At 42.3% G+C, this 24,949-nt stretch overlaps 2 protein-coding genes and 1 non-coding gene across 4 annotated transcripts; 2 read left to right on the forward strand and 1 right to left on the reverse strand.

The window, feature by feature from the left end:
- Positions 1-220: 220 nt before the first annotated feature.
- On the forward strand, positions 221-8,636 carry LOC134642884 (ectonucleoside triphosphate diphosphohydrolase 5-like). 2 transcript variants are annotated; one of them, XM_063494938.2, is made up of 15 exons: positions 240-267; positions 842-987; positions 2,538-2,758; positions 3,217-3,296; positions 3,533-3,676; positions 4,185-4,260; positions 4,704-4,739; positions 5,051-5,139; positions 5,228-5,310; positions 5,655-5,716; positions 6,086-6,187; positions 6,469-6,612; positions 6,921-6,977; positions 7,161-7,276; positions 8,528-8,636. In XM_063494938.2, exons 3-15 carry the CDS (start codon positions 2,539-2,541, stop codon positions 8,609-8,611), a joined length of 1,293 nt encoding a protein of 430 aa, XP_063351008.1. In that variant the 5' UTR covers positions 240-267; positions 842-987; position 2,538; the 3' UTR covers positions 8,612-8,636. The 2 variants fall into 2 exon arrangements, with proteins under 2 accessions (XP_063351009.1, XP_063351008.1); XM_063494939.1 differs by lacking the exon at positions 842-987 and having other exon boundaries at positions 221-267.
- On the reverse strand, positions 8,451-24,647 carry znf410 (zinc finger protein 410). Its single transcript, XM_063494937.1, has 12 exons — positions 24,517-24,647; positions 24,140-24,226; positions 24,002-24,053; positions 23,742-23,874; positions 21,201-21,386; positions 17,660-17,881; positions 14,986-15,142; positions 13,896-14,077; positions 13,314-13,403; positions 13,038-13,157; positions 11,784-11,903; positions 8,451-9,591 (listed from the first exon to the last, which is right to left on the reverse strand). The coding sequence occupies exons 3-12, from the start codon at positions 24,032-24,034 to the stop codon at positions 9,491-9,493; spliced, it is 1,344 nt and encodes a 447-aa protein (XP_063351007.1). The 5' UTR covers positions 24,035-24,053; positions 24,140-24,226; positions 24,517-24,647; the 3' UTR covers positions 8,451-9,490.
- Positions 22,655-22,736, forward strand: trnaf-aaa (transfer RNA phenylalanine (anticodon AAA)). Its single transcript has one exon. It is a non-coding gene; the product is annotated as a tRNA-Phe (tRNA).
- Positions 24,648-24,949: the final 302 nt, after the last annotated feature.

A 24,949-nucleotide genomic window follows, 5' to 3' on the forward strand; every position in this document is an offset into this window, starting at 1 on the left:
AGGTTGCAACTTTGAACTTGCAGTCATTTTGCCACTCAAAGCGATCCTGTTGTGTTGAATCCCTGTCAAAGGTTAGCATTAGAGAGGATGCTTCCACAAGCACAAAATTAAGCACTGGGCTTCCTCCCATTCACAGGACAGCGCAAACAAGCTGTTTATTGTTCTTGACACCAGTGTGTTATGTGAGCTCAGCACGAGACCAAAAACACTGCCGCTGACGTCACTGGGAGTCAGCTGTGAGCGGCGTGCTGCTAGCCGGACATCATGGTGAGCCTCTGTGGTGTTTTCGCGTTTAGTAAGGCACAATTACGGCTGCTGCTAATTCTCTGTGGTGTAATTAGCTGTCATGTGTGTTTTTAAGAATTCCCTGTTCAAGTTTTAATATTTCTTTATGATTCCGCAGTGCCGTCTGCTTGACATTAGCTTGTTCTCAAACTTCACTCGCTAGCTTTCTGCAACATTTCAGTCATGCGAGTTATCCGATAGTTGGCGAAAACTAATGCTACCGGGATGTTAAATAAGAGTCAGCGCTGTTAACTTTCAGGCTAACTTCAGTTATCAGTCGTACGCAGGGTAGTGTTAACAAGTAAGATAAGAAAACTGGAAAGTTGGGATAACGTTATCGCACATGTTCAAACAGAAGGCAGTAAATGTTAATGCAGACTATTCAAAACATTAGCGGCTATCACACGTGCACGTTATTACTTTTGTTTGCTAGCTTAGTCAGCCTAATGGATACCCTTCCAAACTGAGCTTGATTTCTTGAAACACTGATGTGTCGTGTGTAGCAAGCCAGCCACTTCACTTACTAGTACCAGATTGGACTCCCTTTTGTCTTTAGATCTGCCTTAATTCTTCATGGCGTGGATTCATCAAGGTGCTGGAAACATTCCTAATAGATGTTGGTCCATATTGACATGACAGCATCCCAAAGTTGCGGTTCCTGTTCCACCACATCCTAAATGTGCTTTATTAAATTGAAGTCTGGTGAGTGTGAAAGCCGTTTGAGTACAGGGAACTCGCTGTCCTGGCATGTTCAAGAAACTAGATGAGTACACTGTGGTCACAAAGGGATGGGTATGGTCAGTGACAATACTAAGGTAGGCTGTGGTGTTTAAATGATGCTGGGTTGGTGTAAAGGTGCCCAAAGTGTGGTAGGAAAACATCCCCACAGCATTCTTTGATTGTTTCATGTCTGATTCTTGGTGAGCCTGTGTGAGATGTAGCCTCAGTTTTCCACTCTTGACTGACAGGAGTGGCATCTGGTGTGGTCTTCTCCTGCTGTTGCCCATCTGCTTGAAGGTTTGATGGGTCGTAACGAGTGGGCATTTGAGTTGACTGTTGCCTTCCTATCAGCTCCAAGCAGTTTGGCAATTCTCTGACATTTTTGTCCGGAGAACTGCCGTTCATTGGATATTTCCTCTTATTCGGATCATTCTCTGTAACTCTTAAAGATGATCATATGGGAAAATACCAGTAGATCAGCAGTTTCTGAAGAGTAGACACCAACAACATATCTCTCTCTCTCTCTCTCTCTCTCTCTCTCTCTCTCTCTCTCTCTCTCTCTATCTATCTATCTATCTATCTATAGCATACAAATATGTGTGTGTGTGTGTGTGTATATATATATATATATATACACACACACACATATTTGTATGCTCCTCTTACAATCTGAAATTGCATATAACATTCTACATGCTTGTCTTTCCTGTTTTATTTTTTATCACAATTTCAGGCCAACTTTAAAACAAAAATGAGTTTTGGATTTATTTTTTAGCCTTTATTCCCATTGAAGTGTAACATCAGAAACCAAGTTGTGATTGCAAATGATTACACCAAATTTGCAAGCACACTGGTTGTGATGTTTAATCTATGCAGATTGGTCTGATTTTTTTTCCATGTTCAGAGCAGATATTGAGACTACAAATAAAAATTACCTCACCCTGTCTTTTGAAAGACTCATAGACGAGCATTTCTTTTTACTGTGTTCATTTTGGTAACTTGCTCCAAATCATAGCACATGTACAATCTCTGAAATTAAAAAGTGAAATGTGCATTTAGAAGAAGTAACATTTCTGATGTTAAATATCCCCGGTCTGTTAAATTTCTTTGCAATCAGTGCGACATTGTCTCAGCAGGGTTTCTTATAGGAGCACTTGACTTGAGTTTTTAAGGTTTCATAATTGTGCACTTCAGTAAAAAGATGTTGAGACTTGCTCCAGTTGCCAGACATGTATCGATTGAACATCAAGATCAAAGTCAACCAATTTGAGTTCAACAGGGTGAAATTTTTATGTTTCTTAAATGTTCTGCTGGAGTTGACTAAGCAGGTAAGGAAGTTGAGATATATTATCTCTGGGGTTGGTTGAAAAGTCTGACGGGGTGTGGTCAAACACAGTAGGTGTAAATCACTTAATTGCTTCCTACCACTCTGTAGCTTGTCACGCTGTAATTTAACATCTCCCCGTACTAGCCAGGAGCAGTTCTGGAGCACTTCAAAACAATTTAAGCTCTGTTTGTTTTTCATCCTCCAGAATGAAGATGAAGCCTGCCGTGCCGCTTCTCCTCCTGGCCCTGCTCGCTGTCACAGGGCTGAGCCAAGCCCAACTCGGGAACTCTTTCCTGGATCTCTCCTGGATCCTTCCCAGTCTCAGTCGGCCGGCGAACCACAGCAGCATCTTCTACGCAGTGATGTTTGATGCAGGGAGCACGGGGACACGCATTCATGTCTACACCTTCATCCAGAGCGACTCAGGTAATACAGGCCAGAGGTGTCTCTTTTAGCCTGTTCTCTTCCCTATATTTATTTATTTCCTTAGGTTAGCGGCGTTATGTGCTTACTACAGAAAGAGTGACATGTAATGAATGCAAGCTGCCTGCAGAATGCCTAGTATAAATATTCTAAGGGTTTTTCTCACAATGTAAAGAGTAGCGGGGAGACCTCTGGTGCTGTATTAAAAAAACTGAAGTGCCGTGCAGCTTAAGTAGCACGCTTCAGGTGAACTGAAGTGAATATCTATACTTGCGGTTCTTTTAAATCCATAAATGCTCACTTCAAGGTGTGTAGATAATTTCAGTAATAATCCTATTTGGTCAGATTTAAGTCAGTGTCTCATCTTAAACATGGCTATATGTACAATAAGCAGATTTATACCTCCCTAAATTCATTTAAGAGGTTCTATATGTGACGTGGGTGGCTCTTGTGTCTTTCAGAGCAGCTCCCTGTGTTGGACAATGAGATGTTTCATTCCATAAAGCCCGGCTTGTCCGCATATGCCGACGTCCCTGAAACGGTGAGTTGAGTGTTTCCTCTAAACAGTTGCATTGAGTTGGAGGGAAAGGTCTGTGCACTCTACATTGCATTCAGACATTCCCGCTGCCAGAAATGAAAGTAAGTGAGAAATGCAAAATGACAAACAAGTCAGGCCCAGCTGACATAACGCTAAATGTCATCTCAGCTCTCAGCAGTCACTCTGTGGTCAGTAGACTTTTCGGCTGCTCTGCGGTGATTGTTGTTTCTGTTTAAAAGGCTGGACAAACAGTGAGGATGCTGTTAAAGGTAGCCAAGAGGACGGTGCCTCGTGTGGAGTGGAAGAGAACTCCTTTGGTCCTCAGAGCCACGGCTGGACTTCGGCTGCTGCCCGCACAGAAAGCTCAGGCTCTTCTGGACCAGGTAAGAGTGCACTGTCTCGTACTGAGACGTGAGACCTTATTGAGAGGCTTGAGATGGCGATTACACAATACAAGCATTGTGTAGAGTGCAGTTCTTTATCATATGGGAGTTGTTTGGCGCTACAATGTCTGACACCATTGTGAAAAAAACAAACAAAAAACCCACAACCTATTATCCAACAAAGCAGCAGGGAGAAAAGGAAAGTGCTGTGGCAGGTATTACAGAGACAGGAGGGGAAGTATTGTTATCAGAGAGCAGGAGATTAGTGTGGAAGGCTCTTGTGGAGGGGATAAGATAGTAACGGATAGCCCTGGGGCACCTTGAATGATAAATGATACTTTATTAATCCCCCCCAAGGGAATTAATTAATCCCTTCAAGCGGAGGGCACCTCTGGATGAGCTACCATTACAGTAGATAACATTAAGGCCATCTCACTGTTGCTTTCCTTCGCTCCTAGTTGCACTTAAATCTCCCTTTCTCTCGCCCGTCTCTCCCTCTTTTCCTCAGGTTCAACACGTGTTTGACGAATCTCCTTTTTTGGTGTCAGACGACGGCGTCAGCATAATGAACGGCAAAAAGGAAGGTAACGTCTGCCCACCCTCTGCCCCGACAAGCAACACATCCGTCAGATATCACGGCAGCTGTTGTCCTCTCTGAGGTGTTTTGCAGGTGGCATCGGTGATCTATCTGCCTGCTTTTAGCGTGCTGTGCAGTTTCTGTAAAGAATCGTTGTTTACTGCAAGCATGAGCCTAAATTGCTGAAGATTACAGCAGTGTTTTGTGATGACACTTAAGGAAATGAAATGGCATATTACCACAAAGATGAGAGTCAGTAATTATGCGGTGCAAAAATACTATTGTCTGTTATGCCGTTGCGTAATTGATTAGTCAGCGTTTCAGCCTCGTTTATAGGACTACATGCCTTTTATATATGCAAAATTAGTTTCTTAAATGGTCTTTGTTTTCACCTGAAATGACAGGTTTCTGTTTTCTTGCTTATCTTTTGTGCTAATTTTGTAAATGTAGGACTCCTGGCTTGGATATCGCTGAACTTTCTAACAGGCAAGTACACTGCATTAAACAGTAAAATATTTGTACCTCTTCTTGTACTTTATATCCAGGTTTAACTTTGTATCTAAAGGTGTCATCGCGTTATCACACCTCATGTTCACAAATAGAGGCTAAATATGTCCGACTGTGAATTTCCTGCCTACAGGAGTGCTCTGATCTTTATCAGATAGGATCCAGCGATTTTATACTTTGGCTTGTACATGTTTGCCAAATAGGCCTTTTGAAGATAACATCGCAGGTGTAACTGATTCGGTCCTTTGTGTTGTGGTTGCTGGATTAAAGTGTGACTTTTTTTTTTTTAGGTCACCTGAAAGCGCAAAGCAAGAAGACAGTGGGAATATTGGATCTGGGAGGAGGATCAACGCAAATCACTTTCCTGCCCAAACTGAGGGTCAGTTGTTTGAACACTTGAGAGAAATCTGTCTCATCTCTAACTTTTAGTGATAGTAACCCTCTGTGCTCTCTGTATTCCACTGTAGAAAACCACTGAAAGTGCTCCTGCTGCTGACTACACTGCTAAGTTTGATGTCTTAAACTCAACATTTGAATTGTACACTCATAGGTAACTGTTTCAGAAACGACTGTATGCTTCATAAGACACAATACAGTCCATTTTAATTCAGTGTGAATGAATAAGAAATTGCTTCTTGATTTCACATTCAAGATCATTTCCATATTTTCTTTTTTCACATTTAAAATTAACCTCAAGTTCTGACACTGACTCTATAACTTCACTCGGATCTGTGTTTAATTAGGAAAACGTCTAGTATCTGTTTAGTCATTAGGATGTGAATAACAGGCAAACGCCACTTGTTTGCCTTCTTTTGAGGATGACTTATTTGTTACATGCACAGTCTGTTTCTGCTTGGTTTTCCAAGTGTGTAACAATTCTTTAACTTCATGCAGCTATCTTGGAAATGGACTGATGGCGGCACGATTGGCCACACTGGGAGCTCTGGGTGCAGAAGGTACTGTGCTGTACATGAACTAAATGTGTTTCTTTGCCATTATTCATGTCAGTGTCATCATTGCACGTCACTGATGGATACTGAGAAGAAAGTGGGTCAGTTCAAATGGTTTCTTTTTTAAAATTTTCCAAATCTCGAGAAAGAAAAGTAAAGAAAGATATTTTTGTGAGATGTAGTTTTCTGTTATAAATGATTCTGGCCCTGAGATACCCTGAGATGAATCACTGAAGTGCTTCAGAGAAAATTGTGTTAGTGACTGTCTGAGGTTTTTTTTTTTTTTTTTTTGAGTCATTCTCTGACCACGGTAACCTTGTGTGAAGCTGTTGAACCAGTCAGCAGTTTAAACAAGTGGTGTCTGCGCTGTCACAGGGTTGGAGTGGCAGGTTTTTAAAAGTTCCTGTCTGCCAAAGAAGTTCAGGGATGAATGGAGCTTTGGAGGTCTAACCTATCAAGTGAGCGGGGACCCAGATGGTATGATCCCATTTACTTATAACAAGCTATAAGGAGATGAAACCCAAAGCTAATGTTTGCAAGGAAGAACTTAAAAAATGTCCATTGATTTTTTTTCTTGCCTTTTGCAAAAGATCTTATCTGTTACCAGATGTTTACAGTCAGTTATGAGCAAAATACATGATACGAAATTTCAATATTAGCAGCAATATGAGCAAAAATATGAGGGCATACTTGGATTATTTGAGTGAACATAAGATGCTGACTTTATACTGCTGTCTCTGTTTTTCTTTCCCCTCCAGGTTACACAGGATACAAGCTTTGTTATCAGGAAGTACTTAAGGTGGTGAAGGGGATTATTCATCAGCCGTACGAGCTTGAAGACACCAATGTTTTTTATGCATTCTCCTATTACTTTGACAGAGCTGTGGATGCGGGCCTTATCGGTTAGTGAACACACACACACACCCTTGTACACACCTTATATAATTATACAGACCCAGTAGGGTGTTATTACCCATTCCAGCACTAGACATAGGCAGGGAAATGTGAGTCACTTGCACCTGTCTCAGGGGATTTGATGAGCTATAGGTGTGTAGGTATTAAAGAAATTGCTATTCTCTGCCAGTCCAAGCTGAAAGGCCACAAGCTCTATTACTAGTATTATGGAAATGTACATGTAGACCTGCTCTTGTAATGAATGGTGTAGCATTTTTAAATGTGAGTAAGATGACCTCAGTCACCTCCGTTGCAGATGAGGTCCACGGAGGGATGCTGGAGGTCAGAGACTTCAAGAAGAGAGCCAAAGAGGGTGAGATGGGCGAAGGAATGCATCATTACTATGACAGATCTGCAGCTCCCTGTACTTGAGACACAGTGTGCATCTCAATGGAGCTCATTTCTATCTGAAATCTTGCCCTCATCCTCAGCAGAATACAGATGACTGATTATTCCTAACACCTAACAGCCCTTATTTATCCTTTTCTCTGCTTAGTGTGCAATAAGATGACCAAGTACCCTCCCATCCACCCTTTCCTGTGTATGGACATGACTTACATCACTTGTCTACTGAAGGATGGGTTTGGCTTTAAAGAGAACACAGTTTTGCAGGTGAGGCAGCATTGTGTAATAAAATTAACAGGGTTCTGGCCTTGGTTATAAGGATGCAAACAAAGCAGTAGACCCAACGCAACAATTTTTCACAAGGCTGCACGGCTTTATGAATTCAGCTATTTATGTTTCGAGCTGTTTAGTTCAAACTTGCAGATGAATCATAAGATGGAAACCTATCAAAAGACACAAGCAATGTTTCAAATAAAAAGGTTTAAAATAGCTCCTTACACTTCATAGCATTTTCACAGGCCTTCTTTAAAGAGGCCCTGACACATTAGTCAAAGAAGAGGTGGTAATATCTCATCCTACCTTTTTATGTTTGAAAATTCACTATGTACACTGAAAACAGCAGATAAATGTGCGACCAGAAATTGCAGGGTGAGTTGCATTTCAGGAACCCTCCCCAGGGATGGGGAACCTTCGGAGGGACTCGGTGCAATGAAACTATCAGAAAATGTTATTTTCTGATAGTTTCATGGCACTTACATTCTAAAGCATATATTAACACCCAACACCTCCACACAGCCATGCAGGAAGAATCAAGCACAGCCAGATTTAGTGCAGATATAAGAAACACTGGTGGCAGCCAGTGGTACCCGTCAGCAGATTGATGACAATATTCAATCAGCCTTTTTCGGCTGAGAGGTAAAAACTCCAGGCTTAATCTTGTTTGGGGCACAAGCTATAGGCCAGACCTTTTCGAGAAAACTACTGGGTCCAGAAATGGCATCAAAAATGCTGGGGCTGCTGTAAGAAACTGACCAATGAGATTCTGTCTGCCTTGATCATTTTCTAATTTACCCAACTTTCGCTATATAATGCTATCAGATGTAAAACACCAAAAGAAAAGTCTCTCTGCACTAGAATTGCATCAGTGGAAATGAGATAAAAGACCTTCAGCTCTGACACACAGAGGAAGCCAGTGTAACCTGCAGGTTGTAAAAACAGTGGTTGCTTTTATATCTGTCAGCGGGATAACCTTCCCAGTCTCTGAGGGCCTTCAGACTGCAGAGGAAACACAAGCAACCGATGATTTGAAGGGATCTGTGGACTCCTTGGAAAAATTTTTTTTAAAAAGTTGGGAGTACTTTGAGTAGAAACTTGTCTGTAGAGCAGAGTGTCAATTCTCTTTTAATAAAACAAAGGAAAAGAGGCACTTTTACACAAAAAACTCCATTACCTTTTTTATTTCAGTAAATACAAAAATCCTTTGAGTGATTTGGTGGTTTTTTTTTTTTCCATCCTTAGCTAACCAAGAAAGTGAATAACGTGGAGGCTAGCTGGGCACTGGGTGCTACATTGGATCACTTCCACTACCTGAAGATTCACTGAGAAGTGAGGAGCGTACACTGACAACGAGAAGCTGATTTTAGGTGGCGCTCACTAACCACACTCAAGTAATGTGCACTACCTTATCTAAGAGCAGCAGACAGCTGGTGTTGGTTTTATAAGGGCAGAACTAACCTCATGAGTAATTCTTAATTTCTTTTAAAAAGCAATTATTCTCAAGTGTTAATATATTGAGCTATATATGAGCAATGCATTGCCCTACTCGGAGAACAAGTGAAGCACAAGAGGCTGAATGAAACATTTTACCAATAACACACTCTGTTAATGCACCTCTGGGGATTAGTGGATATAGAATTTATTCGAGATAGATGTTTTCTATTTTACTAAGGCTGATAAACAGAGTGGCCTGGCTTGTTAAGTCATGTAATACCAGCATTTACATGCAGCATTTGATTAACTGTGCTTGAGTGGTTTTTAATGTCAAGTGTTTCGTTATTAGTCAAAAGAATAATGGCTATAATGGGTGTCTGGTACATTTAAATTTAACTTATCAGCCGTTGAGGTTTTGGGGTACTTATTTTTCATTAACAACCATCACTCCATTTCAGACTTGTGTTTACAATGATGAAGCACATAAGCATTCCTGGTCATTATAGTTTCATAAACTAGCAAAACCCGTCTCAGTATTTCTTTGGGAGTCTTTGTTCTCAAAAACACGAGGAAAAAAAATGTTTGTACAAACTTTGCCATTTCACGCTTGTTAAAATAAAATCATCACTGGTTGCTAATTACAAATATCTACAAGGGTCTACAGGTCTGAAAGTCATCTTTATACAGATACGTGTCTATATGTAGTCCACTGTGGCAGTCAGCCCAGTGCTGCTGCAACACGCAGTGTGTGATGTTTGTTGTGATGGTGGACTACAGCAGAGCAACTACATCTTCTCCATATGCATGGCCCTCCGTTGTCATGGTCACCAGTTCATGCGGTTGAGAGAGAACTACCACAGAGTCTGCAGAGCCTACACAAACACAAAGGGAAGTTCAAAGAGGGGAAGATGTTATTCAGCCTGTATGTATTTAAAATAACATGAAGGTGCAGACATTGTAAAATCAAACCAAGCACTTTCAGCCTTTGTGCTGATGAAGCCATTCTGGAATTTCTGCAGTCGGGACATAGTTGTATGCAGCTGGGATGTTTCCAGGCTTCCCAGTCACACGTCTGAACTACATCACCTGGCTCTTCAGTGTTCAAATAATTTTAATTTTATTTATATCGCACCTAATCACAACAACAGTCACCTCAAGGCACTTTATATAGTAAGATAAAGATCCTTCAGTAATAGAAAACCCCCAAAATCAGACAGCACTTATCGACAGTGAGAATGAAAAACTCCCTTTTAACAGTAAAAAAAACCCTCAAGTAGAACCAGATGCAGGGAGGGGGGGTCATCTGTTGTGACTGGCTGGGGATCAGGGGAGGGAGACCGGACAAACAAAGAGATCCAGAGATGAATAAGAACTAATGATTAAATGCAGGATGTGTATAAACAGAGTGAAAAAATGTTAGTGAAAATGAAACACTCAGTGCATTATGGGAAGCCCCTAGGAGCCTCGACCTATTGCAAAGTAACTAAGGGAGGATTCAGGATCACCCGATCCAGACGTAACTATAAGGTTGTTCAAAAATAGTGTTAAGTCTGATTTTTAAAGCAGAGAGAGTGTCTGTCTCATAAATTCAAGCTCTTATTTTTTGGATAAACAGTTGAAAGCTGTGGTCGGCACTGGCTTTGGTCATTGTTTATGTGAAGTATGTCACAAACACGGTTCCGTAACCATTTACACAGGCACTTGAATCGCAGTCAGAGTTATCGCGTTCAGATGATTTTCTGAAAGCTTACCCTCTGTGTCATGGTTAGGCTGTGTGGCAGGCAGGAAGTGGACCCAAACGCAAAACTCACGGGAAAACAGGACTGAACTCAAAATACAGCTTTATTGCTGACAACAGATGACAAAAGATAACAGCGATACAAAATAACATAAAACTAAACTGGGAAGAACTAAGGTAACTGACTTACGAGGAACACATGGAGGAGCACACAGTCATGAGGGAGAACGCGACACAGAACTGAGGGAGACGCAGACCTAAATACACAGAGGGTTAACGAGGGGAGTGGGAGCACACGGGGAACACAGGTGACACTGATAATCATAACGAGACAGGGGAGGAGTGAACACAACATGACGGATGCTGATGAGGGACTGTCAAAGCAAAACAGGAAGTGCACAGAGGTTCAGACAGGAGGAGAGAGAGCACGGGGAGAGCACAGACATAACGGGCTGGGGAAAACATGGAATAAAACACAAGGAGAGAGGAGGGCTCAGATACACAAAGGGGCACACAGGGGGTAAGAGCCACAAGGGGGAAAACACATAAGGAACAATGTAACAGGGCAGGAACCATGGCCTAAATAAAGAACAAAATACAAAAATACATGAAAACTAAGAATGCTGGCCCAACATGGCCCAGGATCATGACACTCTGACCTTGATCTGAGGTCAAGGTCATTAACCTTCAAACTTGTCCAAGATTTGTAGTAGATGCACCTATGGTATGAATTTCAAAATCCCATGTCGTCTTGAGTAATCGTGTCCACACCGCCCACCTGTGCTGCGGGGTGATGACAATACCGCATCAGCATTTTATGGCTGATTGGTTTAAAAAAAAAAAAAAAAAAAAAAAAAAAAAACCTGAGAGGTGGGCGACCACTCAAAACAAAACTAATATGCAAGCAGCGGTGCTACACTAGTGAATTTATTATTACCAGCATGAGTTTATCCATGCTATTTACAAATTTGTTTTTAATGTTATTTACTTAACAGGTACAATGCAAAGAGTGCCAGCTGAACTGCTGGAAACAGCCTAAATGTGAGATTTCAGAGACACGACAACTCGAGCAAACACAAGGCTGCACAGCCTGAGTGTAATCGCTGTTATCAAAAGACTCATTCCCTGAAAAACACTTAATGGGACATTAGTGACACCACAAGTTGACTCAGCATCCCTGACATTAACAGAACATTATGAGCTTCACCAAATGAGAGTTTACTGCAGGGCTACAGCATTGTCAGATGTGTTAGGTGTTTGTTTTTTTTAAATCCACTCTTTATGAACTGCTTTTTTTTTTCCTGTCATACTTGTTCAAACGCCTACCTGGTGATCTCAGCATGGCGTGGTGAAGATTCATGGGTTCCACAGTTGTTGTCATGGTGACCATATTGTCTCCATTCTCACCGTCTGCCTCCAGCAGGCTGCTTTGTGTCAGAGCCTCTCCTGTCAGTTGCACACAGACATCAAACTTTTTGTTTTTCCCAAACCTCAACACAAGAGAGAGCAAATTTAGAGTAATCTGTCATCTTTATAGAAACCAGGACTCAACCTGCAGCCTCAGTGTGAGCACCACAGGCCAGTGCTGGTTAGAAAATGACGCTCTGAAGTTAAAAAATAAATGATAAAAAACTTGAAATCTAGATTTCTAGAATGCGTTCTGTATAAATGTTGATTTTTCTTTGCTTATTCTAGTTATTCACACTCAATTTAATAATTAATCCAGTACCTCTTGTCATGTATAAATAACAGAAACTACCAGGCTGTTGTGCAACTGCATCTTCCTTTGCACTGCTTTTACAAAAGACTGGCCTCTTTGGGGAGGCTGACCCGAATAAATCTGCTGTTTATAATTAGAGCTTTGGCAGCGTTTCCTCTGCGGTGATTCAGCTGCTGTGCTTCCCTGCTGCTACAGAGATGTGACAAGGAGGCAAATGTGCTGTCTGCTGTCATTGTTTCATGCTAAAAATGAATTTAAGCTTATTTTGTTCAATTGTTCCAGATGCTGGAATGTGAAAAGCTCAGTGAACGATCCTTTTAATCTGAAAGGCACTGAAAATGATACTGAGAATAGAGACAGGAGTGACTCTGTGTAAATTTGCCTCAGCTGTATTGGAAGGTTAACCTTATATATTCACTCAATTATCTCAGCAATTTATAAGGTGAATGCATTTCAATAAAGCAAGATGATGTTATTTTAACTTGGTGATTAAAGACTTCTTAGAGGATCTGACCCCATCACAAAAAGCCCAACAGGCTTCGTTTTTTTCCCCCTGCAGCAGCGTTTTGCTGTCTCTGCTTTTTCTTTTTTGAAGCTATGTGCATTCTAAAACAATTCAGTTACTGGGCCTGAAGAATAAAAATGTGAATGATACATTTTTAAGTGCTAGAAGTCATTAACAATTCAAGAAATGTTCCTAAATGTAAATTAAAGCAACACCATCTCTATGCAGACTTTAAAATGTATGGGCAGCTTGAAGCTACATAATCCAAGGATTAGCATATCCACCCACCACACTGGGTGGGTGTTTGTGTGTGCGTGTGTGTGTGAGTGAGTAAGACAGACAAAGGGAGAAAGACCTGTTTCTCTGCTTTCACTACTGAGTCCCTCCTCTCCGTGTCTCTTCCTCATGTGGACGTTTCTGCTGCCCGACTGAGAAAAAGTCTTCCCACAGATCCCACACACATGAGGCTTCTCACCTGGGAAGTACGCACACAGACACCAAGCAAAACTTTATTCTTCTTCTGAACTGCTGCAGGACGCCGTATACAAGGCGCACTACTTTACACTTTATCTGTAGCGCACTAATTACAAAGGAGCGCACTGCTGCGCAGCTGTGAACTTGTCCCACTCACCAGAATGCACGAGCATGTGTTTTCGTAGACTGGAATACTCTGCAAAGGATCGCCCACAGCCATCTGCTTCACACAGAAAAGGCTTCTCTCCTGAAAGCAGCCACCCACCACAAATATACATATTGTTTACCTCCGCATTACAAAGCCCCAATTAAACTCTTATTTTTGCAGAAAGTATCAGATGCGAATGCGTTCAAAGGGATGCGTTGAATGGCCCCGACGCACTGGAAATTACAATAAACTGCAGCTTTGTTGTTGTCATTTCTGAAAGTCGCGATGACCAAAATAACCCAGATAAGTCAGCTACAGCTCAATCTTCCAGATATACAGGCGGAAACTAAGCACAGGTCACTTAACTGACTGTGGAGCACGCCATCAGAAACCTTAATGCCACCCTAAATAAAATATGACAGAGTAGTGTTACTGATTGCAGCAGTGAAATGGAGGCGCCAGTGCTGCTGACTCTTCAAACCTCCAGCATCGACTCTGCCAAGGAAGCATTAAATGAGCAGAGTCCAATTTAGTTATTGCTTCCAGGACATTTGGGCTTTTAAATGCAGGGGTCTGTCCTGCTTTCCCCACCTGTGTGTGTGCGTCTGTGGTTCTTCAAGTTTCCAGCAGTGGTGAACCTCTTGCCACAGTTCGTCTCCTTGCAAATGAAGGGCTTCTCGCCGTTGTGAGTCCTCATGTGAACCTGCAGCCTCTGCAGCACGTAGAAACTCTTCCCGCAGCCTTCTGCGCCGCACCTGAACATCCGGTCATTCCTGCGAGCCGAGATAAGAAGACAAACAAACCTCGACGTCTCTCGTGCACATGCTTCGTTGGTTAAAGCCCGCCACAAGGTCAGACGGGGTAGCCTCAAACAGATCTGCTACGCTGGTGTTAACAGAGCTCCTGCCATACAGCTGGAGAAACTCCTGTTGCACAGCAGTGCTTTCTGCTCCCTGCACAGTCTCTCTGCCTCCCCAACAAATAAAGCAGGAACCTTTTCCTGAGCTGCCATTACTCCTTTCATTGTGGCTGTAAAACACCTGTGCAGTTTAAAGCCAACACCTCCAGCTTACATTTTACAACTGCTGAACAAACCTAGTGCCTTTTGTACTTGAAAAACATCACACAGAATAGCTTGAAGATCGAGCTCACCCTGCCCTTGAGGGTACTTCAGGAGGGCAGAACGTGTCTGGAGAGCAGCCTGTTACACATCTTACACCAAATCTTATACTAGAACCCGAAGATTAAAGTTGCAGGAACCAAAGACATTCAGGAGGACTTGATTGCTCACCATTACAACTTAAAAATGACAATAATTTCTGGCATTACATAGCTCAACAAATAACCAAGATACACACAAATTTGTTCTTTTCTGTGCTTTTGTTGCATATTGGGCTCTAGCTTACTTTGTGGTGTCTACATTAGCTGCTTGAATCTTTTTGTCTGACTTGTATCTACACTTTACAGATATTACAGGCATGTAATTTTCTATTAACACATTTCACAGTTGGTGCATGCGTTCCTGTGTGTAATGAAATGTGTACATCAACAACCCTGTATTATTTTCTAATTTGAAAAATGCGTCCACATTATCAGAATTTGCACACTTGCAACATCCCCTATGCTTGAACCACTGCTGGATAAGGCACAATCCCCCCGTGCTGTCTGTGCGATGTGTTACCTGTGTGTTTTGAGGTGATATTTGAAATGAGCGGGCCAGGTGAACGTCTTGCAGCAGCCCTCAAACGAGCAGCGCATCTGCTTGGAGAGGGGGCGGCTCGTTCTGGCAGAAAGGTCTCGTTTGTCCCCATCTGCTATCAGACTGTGTGTGTGGTCACCTAGGCAACCGGAAGAGAAAAGTGAGCGAGGTGATGCAGTAAACAATCCAGTAGCGAGAGTGTCCCCGGCCTCTGGAGCATACCTGTATAAAAGCTAATCACTGGTTACTGACTGAGACTTGCAACCAAAACAAAACTCAGAGATGAATGAAATCAGTCCCATTTAACCCGACCACACTCCACGCTTTTATCTGCTACAGTTTAGTTTGAGCTGATGTCTGCTGTAAAGCACCTGTAACTGATATCCTGCTGCTGAAAGAAACTAATCTAATCTGATGGAAGTTAGATTTAGATGCAGTAGGTTCAGAGCCCCTGTGCTGCCTTCCTGCATCACAAACCTCCACTACACTCAGTGATTTTGCCCTTCTCCCCTCCCAAGTGAGTACTGTGGATCAAACTACTCCCATATGTCTGATAAACCCCCTGCTTGACTTTGACTTCTGCCCAGGAGACAGCTGGAGAAACTCCTGTTGCTATCAGCCTCAAAGATCCGAGGACATGCGCTAGCCAGCTGTCCCTGATCCTGAGTCACATTTACAGCCAGAATCTGAAGCAGAAGAAACCAGTGTTGTGCAACACGCTGCCTGCTTCCTGTACTGATCAATTAGCAGCTTAAAGACCCTGGCATTAGGTGATGAAGGTGCCAAAGCAATTAATCTTGCTGAGGATCTGTCAATCCAAAGAAGGGGAGGGTGGCCTTGAAGGGCTTGTTTCACACGGCGGAATTACTAGCAGCTCTCGCTGCTCTTGATCTTGATACAAATACAACAAAGTCAAAGATAACTGTGCTGAGAAATGTCAGCTGTATTAAAAGAGTGTATCTGAACCTAAACTGGACTATGTGAAAACCTGTAAGTAAAGAAGAAGGCACAGAGTAACATAACCACTTTTAAGAGACAAAGTGCAGATTTTAAGACACTTGACAGCTTTTCCATTTTACCTGAAAATCTATTTTCAACACAAAAAACACAGCACAAACAATAATGCCTTCTAGTTATCACTTGATTTGTTTGTGCACATCATCACAAACATGTAAAATAAATCCCGGTCAGGTCAGGATGGGAGGAAACAAACCCGGGGCTGGGCAGAGATATGAAGTAAACTTCTTACACTCCCATATCACTTTTCAACATGGACCTCCAGCTGCAATTCGACTCAGAAGTGGGGGGTTCAAAGATCAGAGATGTAGCTAGGAGTCATAGAGCCTTAAATGTCATGGGTAAATGCTTTATCTAACAGGCAACCTGTGGAGGCAACTTAAAATGGTTTGCGATGTAGTCCTGACTCCTGGTGCGGGTCAGCAGCACTGTGGAGCGTCTGTTTCAGATCAGAGCAGAGGCTTTACAGTAAGATAAGATAAACGTGTGGACAGACGCCGCTAAATAAACAACAGGTCGAGACGCAATGCGGGTGAGGACGGTAAACAAGTCGACGATCAAAGCAGTTTGAGCTTGCGAGACCCGGACGAGCGTTTAATAACCATTTAGAGATTTTCTAAGTGTAGCGTCGGCATTACTTTCAAACAGATGGTAGAAAGTTGAAAAGAAGATGGGAAACATGAGGCTACAGCCAGCAGCTGTTGTCACACTGGATTCTGTGACCGCTGAGACTCAAAGGCCACCACAGCCTTTTTTTATGACAGCTTAACGAATGCTGTATTGAAAAGGAGTTGATGAATATACAGTAACAGGTTTTGGTTAACGTCTATTAAACAGTTTCCTGGCTATAACCGCACTTGCTGGCAGATTTACACTTTGGTTTCTGAACCAGGTTCAACAAATAAGATATAATCTGTGAAGCATCGAGCCTCTGTCCCTCCCACTTCTTCTCTTTGTGCACATCTAAGTGGCTCCTGTTCTTCGCTTATATTTACTGTGCAGACATGAGTGATATCGATTTACTTATATAACTCTTGGCAATAAAGCAAACACAATATTTCAGAACCATCAGCTATTTTTATTTTCTGCAATATAACATCTTCCTAATGGCTTGATCGCATGTGTGTCCCCAGGCCTGACCTCCTGCCACCCCACATTTTTACTAAATGTACATTAAATCATCAGCGACATAACATAACCACAGGAGCTGGATACTGATCACTGCTTCATTATATTGTGACATTTACAGCTCTACTAAATATCCGCCGTCGCACTTGTACATCAGTCAAAGACAAAGCTACAAATTCCTTTTGATTGGGAGACTCGAGAGGAGAATTTTGGGACCCAGTTTTAGTCAGAGCTGATTACACCACGTTTTCATCTCTTCACTGACCTCATTTCTCTTCTGTCTTTGATGCCTGCTACCAAAATATACGCCGCTTCCTCTACACAGCCGTTACTTCTTGGTTTTCCCCCCCAGTTTTATTCTCAAACTTGATATTAAATCCCAGTTAGCTGCCTACAGAGCACACAGCAGTAGCAGCGCTCACATCCAATGAGTGTTGTTTTAATATTGTTTCAACAAGGGCATATTTGAAATAACTTTAAGGTGTAAAAGATCCCTGGAAGAATTCTTTACCGTTCGTGACACTTGCAGCTCTGGCGTCCTGGCTGGCCTTGGCATCCTTCGCTAGCTGAGCCCGTGTGGCGGCGATCAAGCTGTCATGTGCCAGCTCTTGTACCCGCAGATACCAGGGAGCGCTGCCATCTATTCCGTAGTCCCCCGATGGGACCCCCTCATCTTCATCATCCCCGGCGCCATCTGCAGCGAAGATCAGGGACTCTGAGGAGGCTGTAATGCCTGACAGGGGGGGAAAAAAAGAAAAAGGGCAGGATGAGAGTAACCGAAATAGAAGACAGCTGCAGTATATCTCTGAGGCGCTCTAGGTCACTTCTATTTATTTATTATTGTTCTTCCAATGCTGCTCGGCAACTTTTAATGTTGCCGTTTTATTCTAAGCAAGCGAGAGGAAGTTTTCAACAGACACCCAAATAGAAATATAAGAAAACATGACAATCCTTTCTTCAGGGACTGAGTACATGTAATAAACAAGTAATTCTGTCCAGTGAAAAGTCTCTCCATCACGTCTCACTGAATCACAGACAGAACACAGCGCGCTGCACAAAAGGTGTATGTGAGGAGACCAAAATTAATTTTTTGACTCTCCTGCCAAGGCCTGATGAACCAAGAGAATGTGCCTGCCAAGGCTCATTTCTTCAAGCCAAAATATTTTTTCTTTTTTGAATGAAAATGTGTCACCCCATTTCTTTTTGGCGCTGTGTGTGGAATTGGAAGACAGAAAATGCAGACACAAGACGGGATTTAGACTTTTTATATGAAACTTTGCTTGTCAATTAACAGTAATATCACTTTTATTATATAGAATGCAAATGTTAGAAGATATACACTGATTGGACACTTTATTAGGTACACCTTGTTGGACCCACTTTTTGATTCAGATCTTCTTCATGGCACAGATTCATTAAAGAGTTGGAAACTTTCCTCAGAGATTTTGGTCCCTATTGACATGTCAGCATCACACAGCTTCTGCAGATTACAAATCTCCTGTTCTGCTGGTTTGAGAGATGGTGACTGTGGAGGTCATTCGAGTACAATGAACTCATCGTCAGGTTCAAGAAAGCTGTTTGAGATGATCTGAGCTTTGTGACATGGTGCATTATCCTCCTGGAATCAGATGATGGCTACACTGTGGTCATAAAGGGATGGACATGATTAGCAACAATACTCAGGCGGGCTGTGGAGCTTAAATGATGCTTAAATGGTACTAAGGGGCTAAAAGTGCGCCAAGAAAATATCCTCCACTCCATTACACCAGCACTACTAGCCTGAACCACTGTTACAAGGCAGGATGGACTCATGCTTTCATGTCATTTTCTCCAAATTCTCACCCTACCATTTGAATGTCGCTGCAGAAATCAAGATTCATATGACCAAGCAACACTTTTCTAATCTTCTATTGTCCAATTTTGGTGAGGCTGCGTGAACTGCAAACTTGTTTTCCTGTTCTTAGCTGACAAGCGTGATACCTAGTGCGGTCTTCTGCTGCTGTAGCCCATCTGATTCAAGGTTCAACAGGTTTTGCTTTCAGAGATGCTCTTCTGCTCTTGGCTGCAACGAGTGGTTATTTAAGCTATTGATACCTTCCCATCTGCTTGAAGCAGTCTGGACATTCTTCTCTGACCTTTGACATCAACAAGGCATTTTCACCCAGAGAATTCCTGCTTGCTGGATATTTTCTTATTTTCAGACCATTCTCTATAGAGATCGAAAATGTTACGTCAAAACCGCAAAGGATTGTAGGTACGAGTGGCAAGCGGTACTAGCGCACGCAGGCTTTCACAAGAAAACAGTCACACAGCGATAAAAAGAAACACAAAGAATGGCAAGAAGCTGTTGTATTATTAACTCCGGTCGCATGACAGCCACGTGAAGCCGACGGGTAAAGAGATCGTTTTTTTATCGGATTCCGTCGTGGAAGAAAAATTGTTCAAGCCGTGTTTCCGAAGTAAGAAAGAGCCGACGGATGGCCTGGATTGCAGCCATTCGAAGACCAAATATAACGTCCCAGCACACTCCAGCTCACATGTTAGTCTGCTCCAAGCATTTCCACAAAGGTAAGTCTTTTGTTGTAGTTATTACGTAATTTATCATAACATAATTGTTGATGTAGGTTTCAAATAAGTCTTATATTGATTTGAATTTAATTCGTTGTGCTATGCTGCTTTGTTCACTGTGGCTTTGCGGGCTAATGTTTGTTGTGTTTTATAGGAAAACCAGCCTACAAAATGCTGGAATGCGATCCAGACTGGGCACCCTCTATCAACCTGAGTCATACCGAGTTTAAAGCTGCTACCACAGCGAGACTTGATCGGTTAAGAGAGAGAGAGCGATATCAAAACAGCCACGAAAAGTCACGCATATATGTGCCCAAGTGTTGTATTGAAGGAATCAAGTGATGAATAACTGTTTTCCAGCATGTTGTTTTGAAATGTTTTTTTTTTTTTGCATTGTTGATTTGTTTTTCACCGAAGCAGCTAATAAAGCATAATGGAATACAATTTTTCCTCTTTCTTGTAAGATTCTATAATAGAATGAAACAATAATGCCAGTTATAAAAATAAAGACAAAAAATTGAATGAATTACGAAACACTTATTTTGTATCTATTGGATCTGAAAATGTTGTGAAACGACAAATAGATTGCGTTGGCCTGTAGAGGAGATAAAGAAAAGAAAATTAACAACAGTAATCACGGAAGTAAACTGGACCTGGGCTTGTTGCAGGGATCTGAAGTTACTAAACATTTTGTGAGTGTATGCACTCACACTTAGGACCATATAATAATAAATATGTGCGTGATGAAAGTTGGGCAGCACGCTAACGTCTTTAGTCCACTCTGTATGCTCGTATGGGTCTAACCGTTTCACTCCTTTGATTTTTTCCTTGTGCTTTTTTTTTGCCTTTTCGTCAACTCTGTCTTTGTACGGACCCGCCGTGTTCTCGTTTTGTACATAACTGTTTTTGGGGCAAATAAGTATGGATTAATGCAGAATTAATGGTTACCGGTGCTGGAAAAGCTAGCGCTTGATGCAGTGTTTTGATTTTGCTGCCACTCGTACCTACAATGCAACGCGCGAAAGTCACGTGGTCTGTTGATCTCAATAAACACTAGAGAAGGTTTTGTGGGAAAAATCCCAGCAAATCAGCAGGTTCTGAAATACTGAGATCAGCCTGGCTGGCACTAACAACCATGCCACATTCAAAGTCGCTTATCCTTTCTTCTCCATTCTGTTCCTGTGTTTGAACACCAGCAGGTCGTCTTGATCATGTCCACATGCCCAAATGCACTGAGGTACTGCCATGTGATTGGATGATTAAATATTTGTGTTAACAAGCAGTAGAACAGGTGTTCCTAACAAAGTGGCCAGTGAGTGTAGAACCAAAGGATTAACGTTACTTTGCTGTCCTGCAGAGGAAGGAATCGTGAGTCACAAAAATAAATTCAAGCATTTGAACTAAAGAACATGGATGCCAAGTGTGGCAAAAATGTAATTCAGACTTTGGCAGAGACAAACGACGTCCCTTTAATGTTCGTTTACCTTTTGCAAGGTTCAGCAGGACATAGGAAGTGTTGTCTGACTGCTGTAAGTCATGGAGGATGGGCGGGGGGCTTGGTGAGGCCTGTGGGTGAGAGTGCGTCTGGACTACTAATGAGCTTTGCTCTGACACGCCTCCAAACTCTGTCAGGGAGGGGGAATTCTCAGGCTCGTGGCTTAGGCCTCCATCTGGGGGAGGAAATCAGTTATTGTGTCAAATTGAAAACACATTTACTGTAAAGTAATATCATACAGTAAATAATCAGTGAGCTGTTTACGCAGATATGACAAGTGCACTGTACTGATTTAATAGCACGAATATAAACTAGCAGACATGAACACACTATAAACAAGGCACATCTCAAATACTGATTTAAAATAACTAAATGTATTCAGTGTGTGTATGAGACTTCAAGAAGGCACAAAATAGAACTTGATAAGCAACACTGAATGCAAATATAGCCTTCATTTACAATCAGTGCTGTCTGCTCTTTTAGATCTGCCCCTCTTATTCAAAGTAGATTAATAAAAAATAAAAATAAATCGTAGACACATTGTGTCACAAAGAATATCTGTCCTTCCAAACTGAAGTATCTCTAGCAAGCGCTTTTCTTTCTTTTCTTAGAGATGATTTACCGTCTTTTTCAACAGCCGTGGAAGGCTTTCCAGGTTTCAAATATAGACGGTTAAATGCACCAGTGCAAATCTGAAGGAATAGAGATATTATGAAAACAATCAGAATGCTGTGAAGAACTGTTCCTATTGCCAAGGGTCTTCTAAATGCTTATTTTCATGTGACAAAAATTAAATTAGCAACAAATTTCATGTTTTCTCACAAACTAGTGCATTTGAATTTAACAATGTGGCACACATATTTATGTGACTATTCCACACACAAAGCCCGGCTGTAGCTAGTGCCGCTCATATACACTCGTATATGATTCAGTAAGTGCTCAGCGCCGCAACCATCACTCACTACAGACAATTACACCTACATTTTCTTTCTAAATGACACAGACGGGAAATGGCAGAGATTGTTGGTTAGGTATCTTTTGTCTTCTATTCTTCTTCATCATCATCTTCTATTAAAGAACAAGAATCTATGATTAAAGCTGTGACCGGTGTATCAGTTTAACAGAAATTGTGCAGGTACATGTTTCAATGTTGGTGTGAATATACACTGCTAAAAAAATATAAAATAAAAACAAAAGAACACTTGGAAAACACATCAGTGGAGGGAAAAAAAAGTGCTGGATATCTATACTGGTGTTGACTGGGTAATGTGTTTCGGAACGAAAAAGATGCCGCATCGTTTGATGGAAATGAAAATTATAAACCTACACAGGGCTGAATTCAAAGACATCCTGAAAATCAAACTGAAATAAAGATGCAGCACGCTATTCCATTTTGAAAAATTCCATTACAGCAACTCAAACGATAGTTTGTATGGCCATGTGCTTGTTGTGGCCGAGCGGTCAAGGTGATGGACTAAAAATCCATTGGGATCTCCCCGCACAGGTTTGAATCCTGTCAACAATGGTCAGCTATTTTTTTTAGGGCAGGGATAGCTCAGTAGGTAGCAGGGTCACCCCATGATCGGAAGGTCGGGAATTCGAATCCACTGAACAGCTACCCTGAGGTACCCCTGAACAAGGTACCGTCCCTATACACTGCTTCCCGGGCGCCTGATCAGTGGCTCACCACTGCTTCACTGAGTGAATGGGTTAAATGCAGAGAGAGTAATTTCCCCACAGGGATCAATAAAGTATACATTATTATTATTATTATTATGTGCTTGTATGTATGCCTGACAACGTTGGGGTATGCTCCCAACGAGATGACAGGATGTGTCTTGGGGGAGACCTCCTCCCAGTTTATGACCAGGGCATCACTGAGCTTTAAGACTGTCTGAGGTGAAACCAGAGGTATTCTATTGGATTTTGGTCCAGCAAGTGTGGGGGCCAGTTAAAGGAATGAGACTGCCTGCATACCTTCACCACATAAGGCCAGGCATTGTTGTGCACCAGGAGGATCCCAGGACCCAGTGCACCAGCATAGGGTCTGACAATCCAATGATTTCATCCCAATACCTAATGGTAGTCAGGGTGTCATTGGCTAAGCTCTAGATGTGTCCTTCCAGAGACATGCTAATGATATATCAATGGTGCCAGGCAGTGAGCACAGGGCCTACTAGAGCACATCAGGCCCTCAGGCCACCCTCGTGAAGTCTGTTTCTGATTGTTTGGTCAGAAACATTCACACCAGTGGCCTGCTGGAGGTCAATTTGTAGCTCTGGCAGTATCCATCCTGTTCCTTCCACAAAGGAGCAGATACCAATCCTGCTGATGGGTTAGGGACCTTCTACGCCTGTCCAGCTTTCCTAGAGTAAATGCCTGTCTCCATAACAAGGTAGGGCTCTGGTAGTAATATTACTATACAATGAAAAAACCCAAAAACGATTGGCTGTAGTAATGAAAGATGTGGCACGAATATCACTACTCTGCCCAATAGTGGACAGGACAACAGAAGTGAGCATGTGCCCACCTGTGAGCTCCAGCGGGGTGCACAGGGAGCTCTCAGCAGGGGCCAGCAGAGGCAGGCAGCAGTGTTTGGACTCCGAGTCCTCCAGACCCTGCACCAATGGGATGGACGCGTTCTGCACAAACTGCACCAGCAGCTGAGTGACGGGAAGGAGAAGAGGCACAGCATGAAAATTTTTTTTTTTTTACCTCGTGTGTTATTTAACAGATCCCTGCACCACAAAGTGGTCTCCCTTTGTGGGGCGAAAATGATGGAAAGCTTACCTCTGGTTTGGAGTCAAGCTCATCAGAAAGCATGGGTCACCCTGTGTGGAACCTGCAGGGCGAAATCGCAACACTGAGCTATTAAACGAAAATACTCGTCAGTATAAGTGGCTCGAGCACAATGACAACAACACACACCTCTAATGTGACCTGGTGAACGGCAGAATCTGTCAGTCATAAGCTCGGGCTGCAGGTCATCTTCCAGTCAAAGCCATGGTACGAGCTCTGCGGTCAACAACAAGATAAAGCTGTCAGGTAAACCTCCGGAGGTTTTTGGTAAACACAAAGAGCCACTGTATGCTCGGCAACTGCAGCTAAGTGTAGCCAAACCTCAATAAAAATCCATCTAAACTGTTCTGGATAAAAACAGGCATATGGCACACTGCCTGTTTACCTAGCTAGCACAGCTAGCACCTAGCCACCGGAGCTAGTTTCCCAAATGATGGATCCCCGCTGACGACACACTAGACAGCTATACAATTCCGTTAATTCTCCAGTAATATTAAACAGTTTACCTTGCAATAGATGTGTATGCAGGACACAGCGTAAGAGTAACTTAAATGTATATTTATCTCCAAAGAGCAGGTTTGGTCTACGGAGGCTCAGATACAACAATTTTAAGACACTTCCGCGTTTTCAGTAAGAACGATTCTGTGTCATCGACGCCATCTAGCGGTAGAGATGTGTAATTGACTAAAAACTGACCACTCAGTTCAATAGCTTATTGGCTTCATTGTTCCCTTTTAGAAAAGAATATATCATAGGTAAAAAGCTTACGTTGAGCGGTTTGGAGTAAAAGTTAGAGGGCCGTGGATATGTGCAGAGGAAGGATACTGGGTGTGCTGGGCAAAGTATGTTGAAGATAGAGCTGCCAGGCAAGAGAAAAAGAGGAAGACCAAGTAGTGAAGGAAGACATGGAGAGGTATGGTGTGATAGAGCAGGATGCTA

This window comes from Pelmatolapia mariae, linkage group LG15 (genome assembly GCF_036321145.2).
Source record: "Pelmatolapia mariae isolate MD_Pm_ZW linkage group LG15, Pm_UMD_F_2, whole genome shotgun sequence".
Classification (NCBI taxonomy): Eukaryota; Metazoa; Chordata; class Actinopteri; order Cichliformes; family Cichlidae; genus Pelmatolapia; species Pelmatolapia mariae.